Source organism: Vespula vulgaris, chromosome 2 (assembly GCF_905475345.1).
Source record: "Vespula vulgaris chromosome 2, iyVesVulg1.1, whole genome shotgun sequence".
NCBI lineage: Eukaryota > Metazoa > Arthropoda > Insecta > Hymenoptera > Vespidae > Vespula > Vespula vulgaris.
Genome location: NC_066587.1, coordinates 10,408,009 through 10,429,853, shown reverse-complemented (window position 1 = coordinate 10,429,853; position 21,845 = coordinate 10,408,009). Strand labels below are relative to the sequence as shown.

Sequence of the window (21,845 nt, the reverse complement as noted above, 5' to 3'; positions counted from 1 at the left end):
ACAAACGTGATCGTAATCAAATCTCAACTGTGATCTTGGTGGTCCAAAAGCAATATGATAAGACAAATGAGAGATAGAATTGCAATAGATTTTGCACATAAATATATCTATTTGTTTCTTCTATAGAATATTATTACCAGTTTATTATTGCAATAGCAGATTTTAGGCAGATGCAAAAAAGTAATTCACGTAACCTCAATCGAATATGAGAAGAGCATCAATGTCTCTTTACAAATCGCACGTTTCGTTTCTTTCACGAAGGTACATATTGACTTCATATCAGTTCTGTGCAAATTGAGAATCTTATATTATGTCTGATATCTCAGCTTAGTTCCTCAATTCATGCACGCCGACGGTGCGGGGAGTACAATCTACCTTTACACAACATACATACCGATGAATCGAGAAAAGCGACAAGTTTTTCCTAACGCGCATTTAGTTCATTTTATTTTCCGCACTCGTTATCGCTGAAGTCATACAGGTCTCGAACAATATTAGAGCCTTAATCCCTAAGAAATAGTATACTAATAATGGCCGTAGGAGAGAATATTCGATCGTCGAAATAATAAACGTCATCGATTGATGCCGCGATACTTGGCGTTTAAGATAGACATTTCGGAGATTGCAACATCGTATTCTTTCTCATTAGTTATTATCAGAAAAAATGATGGTACATAATTACATACTTTGGATTTTATAGCAATTTCCATACTATATCGATTTCCTATATAATTTTCCTAACATGACATCGGTAATAAAGTAACAACGGTTTCAAATTTCCGTTTTTAAATATCTTGAAAATTGTAATAGAATAGAAAAACCAAAAGAATTATCGGTATTTTTCATATATCAGTATAATGGAAGTTCATGATTTGAGTCATATCGTGTGTTTATGATCAGAGCCAAGGAAGACACAAGGTATGGATACGCTACGTGCTGAGACACCTGTGTCCCCGGTGTGCCAACGTCAGGGTTGTATCTAAGGTTTCAAGTTGACAACCAGCGGCTAGGTAATTGGAGAACGGAAAACAAAGTGGCGTAACCATAGCAACACCCCGTCATCCCTTCGTGAGCTCTCCGCTGAAAGACTCTGTCCCGCCGTCGTGGCTGGAGGCTACGTACGGTAACCGTTGCATCCTTATTTTACCCATGCACTTTTCAGCCAATTCTCTCGAACCTCCGTCTCTGATCCCAGATTTACTACCACCATCTCTACTACTACTACTACCACTAAACCTATTCAATGGCCTTTCGTAGCGCTTTGCCTCTTGAACAAAGAGAGGGGTGAGGGGATGGGGAGGGGAGGGGAGGGAGAGAGAGAGAAAGAGAACGTTCTCTCTTTCTCATTGTTCTAAACAAGTACGACGGGATAAACGATAAGTTGATGAGGAAATCGGAATCGGAAATTCCAAGTTTCGCTCGAGTTATACCCATTTTGTCAAACACCCTTTGTATGATATTCGTCGAGAGATTTAAAGTTAATCGTTTCTAAACTTCGTGCAATCCTTTCTGAGATCCTTTAGGATCTCCCTAGGAATAAATTGTACATAATTTAAGTTTTAGAGTATCAACGTGGCTTACATATCTATATGTATTTACGTATATAAATACTGGGATTTTACATTGGGGACGTACCTATAGAATTGCGTGCATCGTATGTACGTGTATACATTAGATATATGCATACATACAAATATAAGGCATCTTGATTCACGATCACTATCGCAGTATCGTGTAGTAATTGTTAGTAATCCGAGCGACGCTTAGCTTCGGATTACCCAACGATTATGCTACCACTCGATATGACTCGAGATCCTTTCAATGATAACACGCACCCATTGTGATATATCCAGTGTCTCTTTCGTGTTCGATTTTTTGCGATCGGATGAGAGATGCTGTGCTGCATTCAATAAAGATTCAATAAAAATCAAAGCGTTATGATGAAAAAAGGATTTGTTTCAAATTTTTTAAAGGATGAATAATCAAGAAATATTATTATAAAATTATGTTATCTATTTGCCGAAGGACTTCATCCTGAAAAGTTTTCATCTAATAATTTCTGTATCCTAGCACTACAGCAATGAAATACAAACTGAATTAAACGCTCGAAGGTGTGAAAGGCTTTGCTGTGTCGTTACTGGTTCGGCATTATAGACGCGCTTTCGAGGAAAGTACTTTACGGTGTACGAGTGATAATGAGGATTTCTGGTAATCCTGCATGTCTCGAAGGAAATTTCTCCTTTCCTTCTCTACAGGATTTCACCTTCAAAGCTTTTTTCCCATTGACGATGGAAGTCGGTATAATATTGACCACGGTATGCAATTTTTTGACACTTTTTGCGACTTCTCTTGAGTATTGAATCAGACACGATTTACATATAAAGTTCGTTTTCTCGGACATTTCCTAAGAATAACGTTATCGTTCTATCAGAATATCTCGTGATCCCTAGCCAATTATAACTTATCAGTTTAGAATAATGCCGCTTGAATAAACTTCGAAATTGTTATACAGCGTGTGGGTTTAGAGTAGTTCTATAAAATAAAATTAATAAATGTCAATCGATTTTTACTCAAGATTTAATATTCTCTTTAATTTTTATGTAAAAGATATGGAATTTCACGTAGAAAAGACAAAAAGCAAGATTATTCTCGGTAAATTAATAGCTCTTAAAATTATATAATTTTCTTATGCAATAAATTTTCATAAAACAGGTTATTTTAAAATAACTCGAACATTAGTTTCTTATATCTTGTATATCTTACGTTATTGTGCATATAACGTAGTATAAATAAAAAGATAAATATATACAGAATTTTCTTTTTCCTTGATATAAGTAACTTATGTATTCAGTACTGAAAATCTTTTAGAATTCGAAGAATTTATCAAAATTTAAAATCCTGTTGAAAGTAAAAAGAGATTCTCGAAGGATTTCACGCGAAACCAAAGAACTGTTTCAGAGCCCTGTCGAGTTAGTGCCGGTAACTCGTTAGAAGGCCATCCTCGATCGAGCGTCGCTTTGTTTTTTCTTCAGTGTCTTTTACGAGGGGCTAAATGGTCTCGAACGGTGATATGTAAGTGCAGCAACAGCTCTCTCTCTTTCTCTCTCTCTATTTCTCTTTCTCTCCCTCTTTCTCTCTTTATTTCTCTCCCTCCCCCCCCCCTCTCTTTGTCTCTCGCTTGCTCACGAACAATGGAGTAGAGAATTTCTTCCCCACCCTAACGTTGACACGTTAATATTGCCGTTGCTGCGAATGCAGCTTACTTACACGCTGGTGCAACGGCCCTCGACGAGCCTTTGAGCCACGTGAATAGGCCTCCCGACTAACGGAAGTGCTTTGTGGCTTTGATTATTCCACTTTCGTATTGGGAACATCGATATACGTCACTTCTCCTTCTCTCCCTCTTCTTCCTTTCTCTCGCGTTCGTCCGTTCGTTTCTTTCGATCGACACAAAGGGTTAGGTGCTAAGGGTGAGAAGTTGAGATTCGGAAAACATTTTCAAGATGAATATACCCGTTGAAAGTTTTTTCTTATATCCCGTTGAGCGATATTGTAACCTGTAGAACTTTCTTTTTCGATCTGTAAATATTTGTTTCAAGAATTGAGAAAAATAAATATAGATATCTGGATTTTATTTATACATTAAGATTTATTTGAAATAGGAAAGAGGATTAAACGCGAGAATTAAAAGTGAGGATTAAAACTAATTGAACAATATTTAATATTCCTCATAAACATTCGTAAGGAATATTTCTCGTAAAACTTTTCGTTTCAAGTACTTTTGTAAGATCGTGTAAATCCAACGATTTACTCTTTCGAGTAGAATCATTTGTCTCGCTTCAATGTTGTTATTTGTTGATAAACAAAGCCTTATAAGAGTTTGGTCAATATTTAACAATTGTTTCAATATTCACAATATAGTACACGATACAACACACAACTTTCGACATTTGCATGTGATTCATCGAATGAGAAAATTCGAACGTCTCTTCTATCTTTTTTTATTTCTATCTTTTCCTCCCTTTTACACATATACGATTTCATCGTTTCAATCTGAAAATTTCATTGATAGGATCTCCCTCCCTCTCTCTCTCTCTCTCCCCCCCTCTCTCTCCATCTATCTATCGGTTTTCATCTCGTAATTCATTTAGGTGCAAGCGCAAGCAAGTAGCGAAAGGAAATCCCATAAATTATCTATATGTAGTTACGATGTCGCGTATTGATTTCATGGTGACATCGACTACGAGCTACTATGGTACGAGTTACGAGGGGTTAAAATTGTGAAAGCTATTGTTCGTTTGTCAGGAAATCGGAGAAATGATTTTGGTATACGAAATTCATGGAAAACATAGATCGCACAAACCAACGTAAGGTCCACGTTGCAAAGTTGCGACTTACTTGAAAAGATCAAATTTTGTTCGACGAGTACTTTCTAATCGAGTTTTAGCTTCAAATTGCAAAAAGAGATCTGTTTTTTCCTTTTGTTTTTAAATTCTATTTCGAACGATCGTTATTTTTGTCCTTGTTTATGCGACACGATCGAATAACGCTCGTCTCCGCGACACGTGATCCTTGCGCTTTTCATGTTCTAACTTTCATGCGTTTGATAACAACGTGTCAAATTAATTAACAAAGCCGGAGGTGAAATAGCGATCATAACAAGTGCATCTTTACTCTCTCTCTCTCTCTTCCCCCCTCTCTCTCTGCCTGCCCGTTTTTGTCTTTCCTTTTTTCTTTTCTTTCCTTATTTTTTTTTCTGTCCAACAAATCCATCAGTACACTTGATTTGTCAACAAATAATTGATATGGGAAAGACAGAGGTGTAACCATCGGTCATTCTCTTTCGACAGTTGGAAAAGCTTTTTCCTCTCCGACAAACTTTTCGCATCTTTTCCATCGTCGTATTGAGGGGAAAAAAAAAAGAAAATAATTTAAAGGTAGTAGCTCGATAGTGGAGTGGAGTTAATAGCAGTTATTAGAGTTAGGTTAGGTTAGAGACACGATGACGTATAGGCATAACTCATGTCATATGACGCAAGTGACGTAGATATAGACTGACGGGAGGAATGTGACGTCATATATTCTTTTAAGAGGGAAATCTTCCAGTAACGGTTCTTATCTGCCCGCTATATATTCGAGGTAGAGATTGACACTAATTGCATCCCGATATAAAAATTTCTCTTTTTTTGTATCCGCGTACGATTTTTCCCAAATTCTTCCAAATCGTTAAATCGTAATCTAGATGATATAGATTTTTTTAACCAATCAAGTTCATTCTTGAAATTAGAATTACTTATTGATTTGAGATTGATAAATGATACGATTGCGCAGCAACTTTATCGACTTATTTAGTCGGTAAAAGCTCTGTTATCTTTGTTTCTCTCTTCTATGACGGGGTGGTAAGAAGGGGTTGAAAACATACATATGACAAACCCTCGTCGGTAAACGTCGATAATGTAGAAAATGACACGGTCGACTTTGGCGTATCTTTAGTAGAAAAAAATAAATCAAATCCTACTTTTCTAGTGTCGATAAGAAAGACAACTCATACGATGATAATAACAATGCCAGGTAATTCATAATATTTACAATCTTCGATAATCGTTTTGCTGTTATTTTCTATTTACAGCTAAGAAACAAAATGGCGCTGCCCTTCGAACGAACAGCCTGGGCTCTGGCGCGAGGACTCCTCCTCTTGAAAGGAAAAGCAAATTTTCAGCCCTCGGGAGACTCTTTAAACCTTGGAAATGGAAGCGGAAAAAGAAATCGGACAAATTCGAAGCCGCTTCTTTATGTAAGTGAAAGTAAATCAAATTAGATAGATAGAAAGAGAAAGGAGAGGGGGCGAAGATGCAGAATATAAGAGAAATTGTACGATCATGAAATAGTCGAATATAGAATTGTTTCTTTTTAACTTTTTTTTCCAGCCCTTGAAAGAAAAATCTCTGTACGGGCTAGTAGAGACGAATTGGTACAAAAGGGAATCTTGTTACCAGTTATAAGATCGACGTCGTTTCCGGAAAATGGTGAGTGTATTCAAAATGCATATATCTTTTTTTTTTTTTTTTTAAGATTAGAATTTCTTTCGAAGTGATTCTCCTCGACGAAACTAATCGTAAAAAAAATGAATGAAGACGTTTCAAGAACGATCAATAATTGTCTTTCTTACAAAGCTTCTTAGCTCGTATATGCTAAATAATAACCAACGGTCGAAACTAGAACTGACCGAGTTTAGAATATTAGATAGTTATTCTAAAATTACTTAGCACGATAACGACACATCAGTTTCGATCAATTTCGGGAATCTTCCAACCATTAAGATTTTTCTCATTAGAAATTTTCTTCGATGAAGTGTTTTTTCAAAAAATAACTACTATGGTTCATGTTAACAAAACTTAAGGAAGTTATTCAGGGCACAGTAGCTTAACTTCATGATGTCTTTCATCAAACTTCATGTCTTTCAAGTCTAAACTTCATTCTCTGTAGTTGTAGATTTAAGAGATATACAACTTGATTCCCCCTTAACTTTTTACGCAAATATATCCAAAGATCGGCACCTCATAAGTATGCCCATATTTTATATGACATTTCAGAAACAATAAGTGACCTGACGGACACGCAAAAGCCACCGAGTCCTCGGCAAACTCCTCAGCAACAGCAACAACTGCAGCAACAATCGCAACAGCAGCAACAACAACAGCAGCAATTGCAACAACAACAACTGCAGCAACAGACTCAATCGCATCAGCAACAGCAACAACAACAACAACAACAGCAGCAGCAACAGCAGCAGCAACAGCAGCAACAGCAAGTACAACCCGTTAACGTAGGTAACGGGGCTGGAAGCACTCCTGTGCCAACATCGGCGTCAACCGGTAGCGTGCAACAATCCCAGCAAGTAACACCGAGTACGCCGACCCCAACGACTGCCAATCCACATTCTAGTGGATCGCCCAGTAACCATTCGTCTCCTCATCCTCCACCTAATTATCCAGGAATATCTTCGTCCCAGGGAGGACAGACAAATGGAAATACGCAAGGTAAGTCCGAATTCGTACACATTGTTTTTCAAAGTACTAGAATAGTCTTCATTGATTCGTCTTTTTATGCATGCTATAATAATACTAAGAGATTATTATCACTTATGGGAGGGAGCACGTTTTTGAAATGAATGAACAAGTTCATTAGAAGCTGTATAGAAACGAGAGATATCACGAGAGCATTTGATGACCCAATTATCGACTATTATATACCAGACATATCATTGATAGGCTTAGTGGATGTAATCGCGACTTCGAACGTGCCTGATCGATGCGCTCGAGTGAAATTCTTATAGGATTTGTGTCATCGGTTTTCAACGTGTCCTCGTCCAGTAAAGAAGTACTGCTCATTCTCGAGGGAAATATCGAGTTGTGCTGGTTTTTTACTTCTTAATTTAGTTTCAAGTTCAAGATAGATTTATGTTATGACTCGATTACGACGTCGTACAAGATATTATCAGAGAAATAGAACAATTAGTAGACAATTTTAAAGATTATACTCGAATTTTAAATTATAACAATTATAATAATTATTATTATATTTATGATCAAATGAAAAAGAAACATTTTGCTTTTCTTTTTTTCTTTTCTTAGCTATGAATTCTCGTTTTTCGTGAAAGACCCTCGGATCGGGACAGCGTATTTTCGTGGTTTCTCTTGCGTTTTGTTTCGTGAAAGACCCTAGCAAGATTATCGGGTTTCTTTGTTGCTCTAAACCGAAGCCGTAAAACCATGTTATTATCCGATCCAGCTAGACCCCTGCCTTTCGAAATTACGTTGAATTATTTGCTCGTTTGCCGTTACCATATTAGTAGAGATACACGTTATCAAACGTTGGATTTTTAATGTTCCTCGTTTACGTATCTCTTTGTGTGTGTTACGTATACGTGTACAAGAAAGCATGTAACAAGGATAATAAGTAATTTTATAGAATCCATTAAATATTCTCGGAATATCATTCCAAGTTGAATTCATAATTACATTTGTGTTAATCGACTACTTGTTGCGACCGAACGTATGCCGATAACTTCGTTCGACTATTTTCGAGCTCGTTATCGTTTGTCAGTTTCTAATAACGCAGATCGCGAATGATGAGAATGACGAGGAAGATTTCGTAGTTAAAACGTTATTGTATTCGATTGATATTAATCGCACGATTATTGCTTACAATTTGATTGGAGATTAGAAGTGATAACTTGTTTTGTATTGATGATTGAATTATTGTCTTGAGTAAATTATCGATAAATGATGTACATAGATCTTCTTCTGTATAATACAAGATTTAATCAAGAGAACATGAACGCGATAGATTCAAATTATTAACTAGAAAATTCCAGAGGAAGTCCGCAACAGTTATAAGTTTCATTCGTGATTTTGTCGATGTTGCGTACTTCGAGTTTGTAAAAAACACAAAAAGCGAACAATAATTTTTATCAAAGGAATTTGAGGGTATATAGTATGTGTGTGTGTGTATCGGATGTTTCATTTTAAGCGATATGGCCAAATATTTCCGATCCTATTAATTTTATAAACGAATATTTTGAATGAAAATTGCTAGGTTTTTAGATGGAAATGTAATATTTATTGCACCTATTTCATAGAAGGTATCGTTGTCAAGGTAATTATAAATTATAACAATATAAAATTATAACAATATTTTAGGATAAAAATCGATATTTTAAGCCTAGTAAATGTTATAGAGAATATCAGTAGAAATCAAACGAGGACTTACAGTCTACTTCATCGATATTTCATCGAATAATGGCACCTTGAGGTTTAACAAACTGTATAATTGATCAATAATGCGATCAATTTTGCTGTAAACATCTAATAATCAATGAATCTTGAAGTTTGTCAAACTTCAAGACGTTATAAGTTGATGAAATACCGAGATAAGCGTATACTGTATGTACTTGTTGGATTCGTATTAATATTTCCTACAACTTTTATGAGGCTTAAAATATTGATTTCCATTTAAATTTAGTATGGTCTACATAACACGAACCACTTTGATATTTTGATATCCTTGCAAACATTAACTTTTACGAAAAAGTCTGAAACGTATAGTATGTTACCGGAAGCGGGCTATAGGTATAGTACAGGGTGGTAAAAAAAAGTATCTGATATTTTAAGAACTTATAGTATTAGTACTCATTGAAGTATCAAGTATTATTACTCACTTATAGTAATAGTACTCACTGAGATGAGTAAAAAATGTAGTAAAAAATTAATATGGGTTCTAAAATCAACCCTTTCAATGTAAATTAACTTTTATTATTTACGAGGGTTTGATATCGTAAGTGAGTCTCTTGGCAACATATTGAACGTACACAGAGGACTTTGCTTAGAAATATACCAGTTCAAGGTTGTCAAGATAAGTTTATTATGAAAATAAGCAAAAACTGTTACTAATGTAATAATGGAATAGTATATATTCAATATGTTACCAAGAGACTTACGATATTGAACGCTCATAAATAATAAAAGTTAATTTACATCGAAAAGGTTGATTTTAAGATCCATGTTAATTAGACGTTTTCATCTCTGTGAGTACTAATAAGCCCTTAAAATATCGGACATTTTATCATACATGTGTATACACATACATGGATATGTGTGTGTGTTTAAATTTTAGTAAAGCTATTGTTACTATTTATTTTATTGTGTACTATTTCTTAAATAATTCTAACTTAAGGAATAGTTTTTTAGCTCTTTTGGTATTTAATTTAATCTTTTTTGCACAATGTATCAATTTTTAATTATTTACGTATTAATTTATGTGCGTATTTCTCGAAGTTATTTTCTTATCGATATTATCTATGCCTATTATAAAAAGAAGATCAAATATCACTTCAAATTTTAAATAAAACATCCCAGTCTAGCTTCCCTACAAGTAATAAAAAAAAATTATAATTGTAAATTATACGATTATTCAAACCTAAACAATATTATTGATACCTTTTATTATATAATCATCAAGTATCACAAAAAAAAGAACTAAAAAGAATTTTTAATCATTACAAGTGATAAAAAAAATTATTATAGCAAATTATATGCAGGATCTAAAAATATGAGCGCATTGGGATATGATACAGGAGGAATCATTATAAGTATATTGAAGTTGGGAATCATCTCTCTATCTTGCAGTTTTCGTAACAATCAAACGGGGCACGATTAATACGATTGATTTTACAAATTTATTTATGCAATTTTCAGTGTCTCTTTACTGTTAATACAATCTTATGCTCAAACCATGCACTCTTTAATTGATATTTTACATGAAACTTCAAGAAAATAATAATTCAATAACTCCGTTAATTGGTTAAATATCATTATGGTTCCTATCTTAGATTGGGTCCTTTAAAGTTACTCTCTCTTTTCCTAGGATCTGAATGCACTCGTTTTTTTTTTAACACCCTGTATATGTACGAGTTCTCATTCGAATATAACGAATAATTCGAACACGAAAATTTTTCTGCGAAATTAATATTAATGTAAATACTAAAGTAATTGCGATTAGATCGAACATTCCGTTCAACAGTATATAACAAAAAGATAGAAAAAGAAAAACAATAAGAATAAAAACGAAGGAGACGATTCTTGCATTTCACTCGGTACTCGTGCTCGGATGAATTTACACTCACATGATGAGGACGACAGACGGAAAGGGGAGTAACGGAGAAGGGAGGAGGGAGTCGTGGCGGAGAAAGGAGCCGGAGGGGACAGTTCGTTGTGTAGAGAGATGCAAACAGAGGGTAAAACACTGCTGTCGACACAGAGCAGCCAGCCGCTTGTGCTATACATATACACACACACATATTCACACGCATATATACCATATATATATATAGATACATTTTGCGTCTGGCTCGTCTCTGTTGCAAGAACCATGAGCGGCAGAGACACGATCGATACCTTCCTGCATACACAACACGCTTACCTTCCTTCCTCCTCCTTCTACGTATGTACGTATGTGTATATATATTATATATACGTATGTTGTTTGTGTGTTTATATATATATATATATATATATATGATCAGACGTAATGTGTATACAACGTGAAAGAGATCAACGATTTTTTTTTTATACGAATATTTGCCTTGTCTTAATTTCAAAAGATACGTAATGTAAGAACACGTCTAATTAATTTTATGCCATCCAACCTTTCTTTTTCTCTCGTATGCTGTCCCAGTTAACGATTTTTCTTTTTCTGTCTCTATCTCTTATGTGTATGTGTGTGTGTGTATATTTTTTTCTGTTTTTATCTTCCATTTTATTATAAGAACTGACATTTGTTCGAAAGTTCGTGGAAAAAGCGAAATTACTTAAAAAAAAAAATATACGAGGTTTCATGTTTTTGTATTATAATTTCTAATTTTCTTGTCTTTTCTTTTTTTTTCTTTTCTTTATATCAGTACATGTTTATTCTTATGAAATGACACGGACTTTGCCACTTTTGTTTATTCCTGTAGTTAGTGCAGACTGCTCGAAAACAAGCTTCCGGGAAGTTTATCAACGCATCGCTAATTCTAATCTCCGTGACTTACAAACAGGATGTAGCTTTGGGATTCATCGTGAAATCCTATAATGTGAGGTTTCTGCGAACATTATGTTGATGATCGATGTCTTTATGATAGTAAGATGTTCGACATATGTTTGTTTTATTAACTCGTATTTTTGAGAAATTCGTATTTTTGTTTTCAACGAAGATTTAATAAATATTTCTTTCCTCTTCTTCTTTTTTCTCTGATTCTTAAAAAGCTTTCATACGTTTAATATTCTAACTTCGTACCATTTAATATCTAAACTTCGAAAAACTTATAATTTAAATAATTTATATAAATTATGCTTTTTCTGAGAAATCATTCTAGATTAGTTTTATACTTTTCAATCCGATCATTTCTGTTGAAAAGCACTGTGAGATAAACAATGTCGCTTTGATTGAAATGTTGTCTCATACCCTCTCTCCTCCTCCCCCCCTTCCTTTGTGTGTGTTTATAATGTGAGTAATAATAATGATAATAATAATATCTCACATTATAAACGCTGTCCCCGCCATGCGTTCATCGTATCAGTGTTTAATTTTGGGTTAGTTACTCCCCTCTCGCGTGTACATAAAAATTTGTTTCTTGTGGATTAGAATAAGTAGTATTAGTAGACTGTGAACTAACAGTTTTCAAGCTCTCGTATGTATATCTTTTTGGATAGTACCGTGCGTCTCACAGTGATCTATACTAGATACGACGTTGGTATGCATTTGTTTCGCGATAAGTGCATTGAAAATAATAAATATAATTGACACATATAAGAACTAGTATATTAATGTACGACAAAAATAAGATTTTGTCGAATGTTTTCTTAAAAATAATTAGTGAATACTTATATATTATATTATTTTAATACAAATTAAAACATGAGTTTATTTCCACACTATTTGTCAAATAGAACACCCAGCGCTTTTTTTTATGTGATTTCCTCTATATGACTAATCCACTTTATATTACTTCAACTACTGCTACTGATGATAATAATAATATAAGATATAATATAAAATAATATAATAATAATAAAAATGTACTGAAATATAATTTATGTATATATTAAAAAATAGCATGAAAATAAATGTATTGCGATTGTAAGACAAAGAGAAACAATAACGGACGGAAACAAAAGAAACGTTTCGTATTTGTCATCATAGATCATTTATATAGAACGTATCTATCGACGAGTGCTCATGTGTCAAAATTATCAAGGACACGATTTGCTGAAAGTTCGTGCGACAAACCATGACGTAAAATGACATATTTTTGCTTCTTTTGTTATCGTAAACTACCATCATCATTATTATTATAGTAATAGTAGTAGTAATAGTAATAATATGAAATGAACTCCTACAGAAGAAACCATAACGCAATAAACACAAAATAGAGAAAAATCTTGTAGATAATGTGGAAACGAGCTCGTGTTTTGATCTTTATTAAAAGTAATATATCATATATATATATATATATATATATATATATATATATTAATTATTACTTTTGAAAAAATAATTGGCAAATGTATATACTTCATATGCATTTGTCATCAAACAAAATGTTGCTGTGTTAGGACACATAGAAAGGTTTAACGCAGATCATCGCGAAATTCACCATCAATAGAGCTATCAATAGAGGAAATAAATATGAGATCGAATAGTAACATCTTACTAAATTATCAAATAAAGAAAAAATAATAAATTAGTTTATTATTTTCGTTTTATCGATACAATATTAGATATTAGAGATACAATATTAGAGAATATTAGATGCTTGCCAATGTGCTACACATTGCTTATAGAATGATTATCTTTTTAGTTTATAAAATAAAAAAGGAACTACAAATTTTTCAAAAATTTAACAATATTTTGGAAACTCTGATCTATTGACATAAACGATTGGACACGTGTTACCTTATTTTTGCCATAGAATCGTCTATCCAAAGCTCATTAAAATAACCAAGTTCCCACAGCTTTTCGGTGCGGGGTATCATGAAACGCATTTCTTCGCGTTTGGAAATGTTCAGAAAATCTGAACATCAATTATTTACGCTTACACACACAAACCAGCAATCGTTATTTCACGGAATAAACAGAGTCGTTCAAGCTTCTATATGAAAATCAGTTGGAGGGGATTGAGCTTCTTCTTTGCTACAAATATCGAGAGGCGCCACAGTACTAAACTTTTTTTTGTCAAAAAATGTCGAAAACACCATTTACGCCATCAAGCAGAACAGGCGTAATTCTCGATCGATCTTAATGAACAAGATCTCATTTTAAAGAGGAAGGTTTAATATATTAATCCTATTTTTTGAATTTTTGAAAAAGTTTTATTTTCTTTAAAAGAAAATCCTGTTAAAAAATATTTTTTATTTTTTCGAGAATAGTTTATACACAAATTTAAAGCTTTTTCATCAATTCGAACAAGAGGATTAATAGATTAAACCTTCGTCTTTAAAATGACACCTTGTTCGTCCAAATCGTTCAAAAATTACGCTTATTCTGCTTAATAGCGTAAACCATTATAAAATCAGTGGTAACAATTATAACGACAACTTTAACAATTATAAGATATATAGAAATAGCTTTAGGGCGAATTACATTTTTTCAATAAATGGTATAAGGACATCCTGATTATATTAATCACAAGCAATTTAGGATTACAGTTAATTCTTTATAACGTCATGAAATTTCAGTGTTCAATATATATATATATATATATATATATATATATATATATATATATATATATTTATTTATTTATTTATTTGTTAAGCTTTATCTCATTTTCATTAAATTAATCATTATTCCATATCCAAAGTTTTCTGGTTTTTTAAAATATAAATTATACTTACAATTAGTATAATTATTCTCGTATAAGTAATACTATAATTTTGACATTATATGATTTTATATATATACAAAAAACATTTGCATTATAGAGGATTAAGAAGACCTTCTAATTAATCGAATTGAAAGTTTTAAAAACATTTCAATGATAATAAATTATACCCATACATACATACACAAATATATAGATGATTATAGTTTGTAGACAAAAATTTAGACATTGATTTCTAAGAATTTTTGAGATTCTAAGAAATATTTTAATAAATCATTTTAACTAGAAATCAACACATACACATAATAACGAGTATAACGGATAAATTTCGTATCAATTCATTTGCAAATTTATAAGATTGCTTTTTAACACGACCTGTACTCACGACTAAAGGGTGCAGAGGATCCTGAAAGCGTCGACAGGGTGGCAGAGCGGTCGATATTTACAGAGGGTTGACGGAGGACTATCGTGAAACCTTACTCTAACTAACATGATGTAGACTATCCATGGTAGTACTACCTATGTCTCGATTAGAAGAAAATTATTCCATAAATTTTTGGAAAATCCATTGAAGCCATTTCATTAAAATGAGGGTTAGAACGATAAAAACCATTTATGAAAAGTCAACAAATATTTGAATTGTTTTCGTGATGAGAATAGCAAAATAGATTATTAATAGTTTTTTTATTTTCTACCCTAGATAGGTAAGCAAAAGAAATCGTTTAATTGTTAGACAGAAAAAGAAGTGAATGTATCCGTGACCATTCTTTTGATAAAAATGAAAAGAGATAGATAGATAGATAGATAGATAGATAGATAGATAGATAGATAGATAGATAGATAGATAGATAGAGAAAGAGAGGGGGGGGGAGGTATTGTTTTGTTCACAGGTAGAACGCATATATGAGATTTGCGGTCGGCAAATGCAGTTCGTGACAAAATTCCTCTTTCAAGTTCCATTAACGTTTAATGTATAGAACGTTTTAAGGGGAAAGAGAGAGAGAGAGAGAGAGAGAGAGAGAGAGAGAGAAATATAGGGAGAGGAAGAGAGAGAATGGAGAGAAAATCGAATTGCCATGTGAACGACGAAGGAGTCACTTAACGGCTACAGAAATTTAATCCTCTCTCATAAATGTCTTCCGCTAAAGTAACTAACCCCCACCTGCTCTCGCTTCTCTCGTATTTAATTAGCGATACATTTTCGCTTCGGCACGATACGAATTTTCCTGCAGAAAGTAATGCAGCCACTAACAATCATCACATATGAATATATATATATTTATATAAATGTATTTCTCTTTGCGCGTGTGTGTATACACGTAGATTTACAGGGTAATCTAATCATCGAAGCTGGTTTTTTCAAAGAAATTTAATTTTACAATTTTGATGTAATTTTTTGCTTTCGGAGCCATCAGATTTTTTTCTGCTATACTAAAATTGTCAGTATATCCTGTATATTTCAATCAAACTATCAAGAAAAAAGTCACAAGGGAGAAAAACTTGGTGTTAAAGTTCTTCGGTGACTTTTTCGATAAATCTCAGAATTTCAAAGTTTCCTCGGATTTTATTTATTTTTATTTTTGTTTATTCTTTCTTTCTATGTGAGAGTAAAACTATAAAAGTGTTTCTTAAATTTTTTTCGAAGTCTTCCTTTTTTCTCTTACACATATGTTTATATATATCTACTTTTGTATAACTTTGCGTATGAAAATGTCACGCATTTATACGCACAATTTACGATCAACTGTGTCTAACATCCATAGTTAATTTCGTTCTACAAGATGCTTAAGAAAGCGGAGAAGTGATGTTTCCATAAAATACGAATGGTATAATGTGAGTAGTAATTAGATATAAAAGCTTCTCCGAAATCTTCATTACACTTTACTTTTTAATTTATAATTTTTTATTTTTAATCTTAATGTTTGTATTTGTCAAATTCAAAGTAACTAAGAATTAATTAATAATCGAAGCGTATGATTCAATTTGTATTCCTCTCTCTCTCCCTCCTCCTAAATGTTTCAATTGAAGCCGATTACTTCTTAGCAGAGATAGAGCAAGAAAAAGAAAAAATAATGGATAAATGAAAATATTTCTCTAAGACATGTTCATTTAATGGAATCCACATTGTCCTATACTCTAATATCGTTTTATGTCTTATATTCGACTTCACTGTTAAAATTTGAAATGCAGTAATGATGGCAGTGATAGTAATAGAAAAAGATGAGGAAAAGGAATATTTTAATATTAAGATATTTACAGTAATTTACAGTAATTTATAGTTCACAATTCGATAAAAAAACGTCTTGCTGTACAAATTATCCATCGTCTTCTCTTGCCAAGAGAATTGAATTTCGACTTTTTGTCTGTAGTGCATCAAATGCCAGAAGATAAAGAGGAAAAGAGAGAGAGAAAGGAGCAAGTGTAACAACTGTTCCTCCTTAAAGAACTCGAGTTCCACGAATACGCGTATATCGTTGAGTTTTTTCATATTTTACAACGTACCAACCTGGTTTCCTCCTCCCTGTTGGGCAAACCACCCCTTCAGACCCTTCACTACTTTCCCGCTCAAAACCAGGGAGTAGGATATGAATAGAGCTTACTGCATTTTCATGCCACGTTTTCGTACTAGTTACCGAAAGATAGAAAAAAAGAAAAACTTCCTTTTAGGCTAAAAGATTTTCTTGTCCTTTTTTGTTTTTTTTCTGTTTTTTATTTTTTTGACGTCTTATTATTTCTTTTTCTTGTTCTCTTACTTTTATTGCTCGCTTTTCTTTTTTTTTCCTTTTTTTTTTTTTTTTTTTTTTTTTTGATACGTTTTAGATTCGCCTAAAAGTAATTGATTGATTTTATGTTAAACGCTAGTTCCATCGCACTTAACTCGGTTTATACTATTAGTGACGTCACAAAATTAGTTTTCTTATCGATGAGTTGTAATATCTTAAGAAAACATAGGAGAGATTTCTCAGATTAGATCTGGAACTGTTTGATCGGCGAGCTAATCAGTTAGATACACTTTTCTTCTTTTGGAATTATTGTGATTTCTTCTTTCTTTTTTTTCCCTTCTTAAATTAGAGTTTTTTAAAATACTTTCTTAGGGATACTCATCGTTAGATGGATTATTTTGCTTATAAATATTTTTTAAAAGAAAAGATAAAATGAAACAAAATAAATAAAGGCAATCCGCATGTGCGTTATTATTGTTTCTGATCATATAGACTCAGCCGGTGACTCACGGACTCGTGAGATTCATATTTTTCTTTGACATTTCGCATATATATAATCGTATGGATAATGTCTAGTGAAAATAGCTGGCTAGTACTACGAATATAAAATAATAGTGAGACAAATAAGAGAATGTTACTCTTAGTATACGATATTATCCATTCTGTTAAATATTTAGAGAAAAAATTAGAAAGAATTAGAGCGTTCTAAGTATCACAACTAATCATGTTTCGTTATGTTGTTGCTATTATTAAATTAGACGATAGAAGATGTAGAATTAAGCTCCTCTAATTATAATTAAAAAATTTTTTAATGATATAAAATATATAATACAGTTGTAGAAAAGTAAAAAGGTTCGAGAAAGATCACACGACTATGTTGAAGTACGAAAGTATGATGAAAGCGAGCGATGGAGTTTATGGTTTAAGTGGAAAGAAAAGGATTTCATGTTGGCGGTAGTAGTCTTTGCGCTTTTTTCAAGGGTTGCACGCGGTGATTCGAGGTCGATGAACCTTTCCAGCCGTTAAGCCACTTCGTCGTACCCAACTGCCCCGTCCCTCCCCAATTGCCATACTTGACGTTATGCTTTTTCCCTTAATCCTTCCCACAAACCCTTCCGAAAGAGTTATACGTCTTATATTCTTTTGATAGAAACTGTTATCTCCTTTTTTTTACATCTGTTCTCTCTCTCTCTCTCTCTCTCTCTCTCTCTCTCTCTCCCTTCCTCTTGTTCATAAGATAATTTGTTTTTTATGTCTTTACAAGTTTCAATAAACAAACTGATTTCGATTTTGATTGACGTCTATATTTATTTATTGTTATCTACTTATTTATTTATTTATTCGTTTGTTTGTTTGTTTATTTGTTTATGTTCTATGCTATATTAAATTTATTTATTTGTGTTTGTATGAAAATATTTATATTTTTATATTATCTATATTTTAATTTTCTATATTTAACATTTACTGCTCTTTTTCTATAATGTATAATAATAATATAACTGTTTCTATGTATTACTATATTCTGTGTCTTACTATAATAATTGATGTATTATTATCAATTATTTATCTTATTTATATTTTATATTTTCCTTTGTATTTTTCCATAATTTTTGTCGTCTCTTTTCAATATTGAAATTTCTTTTTTTTTTATTTCTCTCATTTCTACTTCCCCTTTTTTTTCTTTTTTCATTGTTAGTTTTTTTGTGACAAGTATATAGTTATTTTATGACAATGGTATTGCGTTACCAAGTTAAGAAGAAACGAAATATTTCCTTTAAAAAGAATCAGAAAGAATGATATATTTCTTCTCTGTAAATAAAGGAAATCAAGGATGTTTCTCAGAGATTTATCATCATTTTAACTATAGGATATATAAATATCTAAATATTCATTTAAGAATTTTCTTTTTCTTGTAAGTTAAAAAGAGATAGGAAAAAAATAATAAGAAACTATCTCTTTTTTATATTCTCGTGGTTACTTTTTTATTAAACTCAGAAAGTCAGCTGTAAAGGAATGATTTTTATTTTTTTTCTTTGTCATATGTTTCTTCTTTTTATAATATTCTTTTTTTAATCCTATATTTACTTATATACTGTAATTTGTCTCTTCAGTTAGGCATAATATACTTTATTTCTCTCCTTCTATCTCTCTCTTTCGTTTGCAGTCTGACTTGGACATTTCTGATTTTTCCTGCACGAAAAGAGAAAAAGAGAAAGAAAGAGAGAAGAGATCGATCGGCAAGAAGTGCGCGCTGCTAGGTCAGGTCGAGTAGACGCTTTGGAGCACCGCCATTGGTTCCGTGAGCCACGTTCTACGCTACCTACCGGCGAACCAGCATGCGATTTATAAATGTAATTGGAAAACCACCACTACATACTACCGGCTAGAGGGATGGATCACTGTACCTTCTTCTTCTTCTTCTTCTTCTTCTTCTTCTTCTTTATTTCTCCTTTTACCTTTAATTTCGAACACAAAAGTAACCCCATCCTTAACCCTTTTACTCTTTTCTCTCTTTCTCTCTTTCTCTATATTTGTACGTTACTTTCTTTTATTTTCATTATATCTTTCTTTTATTCGTTACGTTTATTTTCTCTCATTTTCATGATATATCTAGGTTGGAATGACCGTAATTAAAGGGAAACTCCAGTCCGACTTATCCACTCTTTCTGCATCTACCTCGAGAGTAAACACGACTTGGAAGACACTATCTGTTCTTTTCCTTCTTTTTATATTTTTATTCTTTTGTCGATAAAGATATTAATGACGAAGAAAGAGAGGAGGGGGAATACTTTCGGTGGAAAAAGTAAAAGTTAGTTGTAAGGTTTACCGCAACAGATTCGGCAAATTTTACTGAGCGAACGTCAATTCTCCTCAAACCACACGATCGTGAGATAATCGTTACTCATTACTTACCAACACGCCATTTCTCTTCTTGTCAATTAGCATATCCATCGATTTTTATTCTCAGATATCTAATATCGATCTCGAATTTTTTTATGGGGTTGTTGAAGATTTTTTGAACAAAATTTTCAGATTTCCTTTCATTGTTTTTTTTTTTTAATTATTAAAAGGATTGAAGTTCATGTCGTCGAAACATTAAACGGAATCTCCCAGCAACTGCGAAAGAAACGTATCTTTTTTTCAATCATGTCTGGATTGGGCAGAGCACTTTCCCTTCGATGTACTCGTGATTCTCCCCCCCCCCCCTCTTTCTCTCCCTCTCCCTGTGTGTGTGTATGTTCGAATGTGTAGGAGGTATCGACGATAAGTTTAGTGGTTTGCACTCTCCGTAGCATAACCAGCAAATCGGAAATCGATATCCGTGCATAGCCAGCATAATATAGGGTTACGTCTATATACCTACATAGTTCCTTTCTCAAAGGTGTATTTGCTCGATGTATAATATGTGTACGTGCTCCTCTTAGCGCGCATCGAGTGAATTCTCAAGTCTTTTTCTCTAAGTTGCATGAAGAAATTATTTCTCTTCTTATTTTGTATAGGATTACGTTCCAATATTATACGCACCTTTCAGTGTTATTTTTTCTTTTTTTCTTTCTTTAGAGACACTGATACCCATGTGTACGTTAATTTTTGTTATAAAATATGTATGTAATTTTTTGTTGTATGTTCTTGATGTTATTCACCATGATTTCGAGTGAATAACAGTATAAGTATATAAAAAGTGGGATCATATTTAATTTAAAAACATATCAGCTTTAAAAAGATTAATACAAATAGTTTATGTAACTATGATATGTATATTAAAAATGTTAACCGATTATAGATATCGTTTTTAAATGTTGAAAGTATGTTTTCATTTTTCTCATTTTACTGATTTTTATCAACAAATCACGAACGTTGTAGTTTAAAAGTTGCAAGGAATGTGCAAAAAAGTACTGTCGAAAAAAATATAGCTTTGATAACAAGGGAATATATATCAATGCACAATTATTAATACAGATAAATACAATATAAACAATTATGCGATTTGTATGTTATGTCATAAATCTTATATGAAAACATTGATTTTTTTGAATAAAATGTGTTATTTTTGTGAAGTTTAGTAAATTACAAAAAAGTAAGCAAATAATCGAAAGTATTAATTTTTATAAAATTTAATTAATAAAAGTGCAATCTTGGAATCGATAATCATGATCAACATTAATGATCAAAAACAAAAAAATTAAGAAACAATATCGCTTTCTCTAATGTCTTCTCATTCAAACAAATTCTATACGAATTCGAATGAAATATGTAGGACATTCGAAAAACAGCAGCATCAAGGAATCAAAATGTAGGCACCTCGACCTGGCTTTTGTCGTATCTTAATTGTGCGGTTTTTCTAATTGCGAGTTTAATAGCACCAAACGACTCTTCTTTTATTCTTTGATCTCTGAATCCATCTATTCTCTCTGAAAATATCTCTTTGTCTTTTTTGTCTCTTTCTGTCTTTCTTTCTGTCTCTCTTCCTATCTCTCTTTCACGTACATTTACATATTTTGTGAATATATTTCTCTGCCTGCTGTCTCTCTCTCTCTCTCTCTCTCTCTCTTTCTATTCTTTTTTCTTTCATAAATAAGAAAAATCTTTAGCGAAAGCAAATCGTCTTATAATATCCTCTTCTTACGTGATTTAAAAACGAGGAAAGAAAGTTTAATCGAGTGAAAAATATTTATTTAATCTAATTATAACATATAAAT

At 32.5% G+C, this 21,845-nt stretch overlaps 1 protein-coding gene across 1 annotated transcript in view; it reads left to right on the top strand.

Moving 5' to 3' along the window:
- Window positions 1-21,845, top strand: part of LOC127072641 (phosphatase and actin regulator 4-like) — a 113,163-nt gene that overhangs the window by 19,010 nt on the left and 72,308 nt on the right. The window contains exons 2-4 of the mRNA XM_051013195.1: window positions 5,630-5,794; window positions 5,928-6,026; window positions 6,594-7,040. Of these exons, the coding sequence (XP_050869152.1) occupies window positions 5,630-5,794; window positions 5,928-6,026; window positions 6,594-7,040 (711 nt within the window). The remainder of the gene's footprint in view (window positions 1-5,629; window positions 5,795-5,927; window positions 6,027-6,593; window positions 7,041-21,845) is intronic.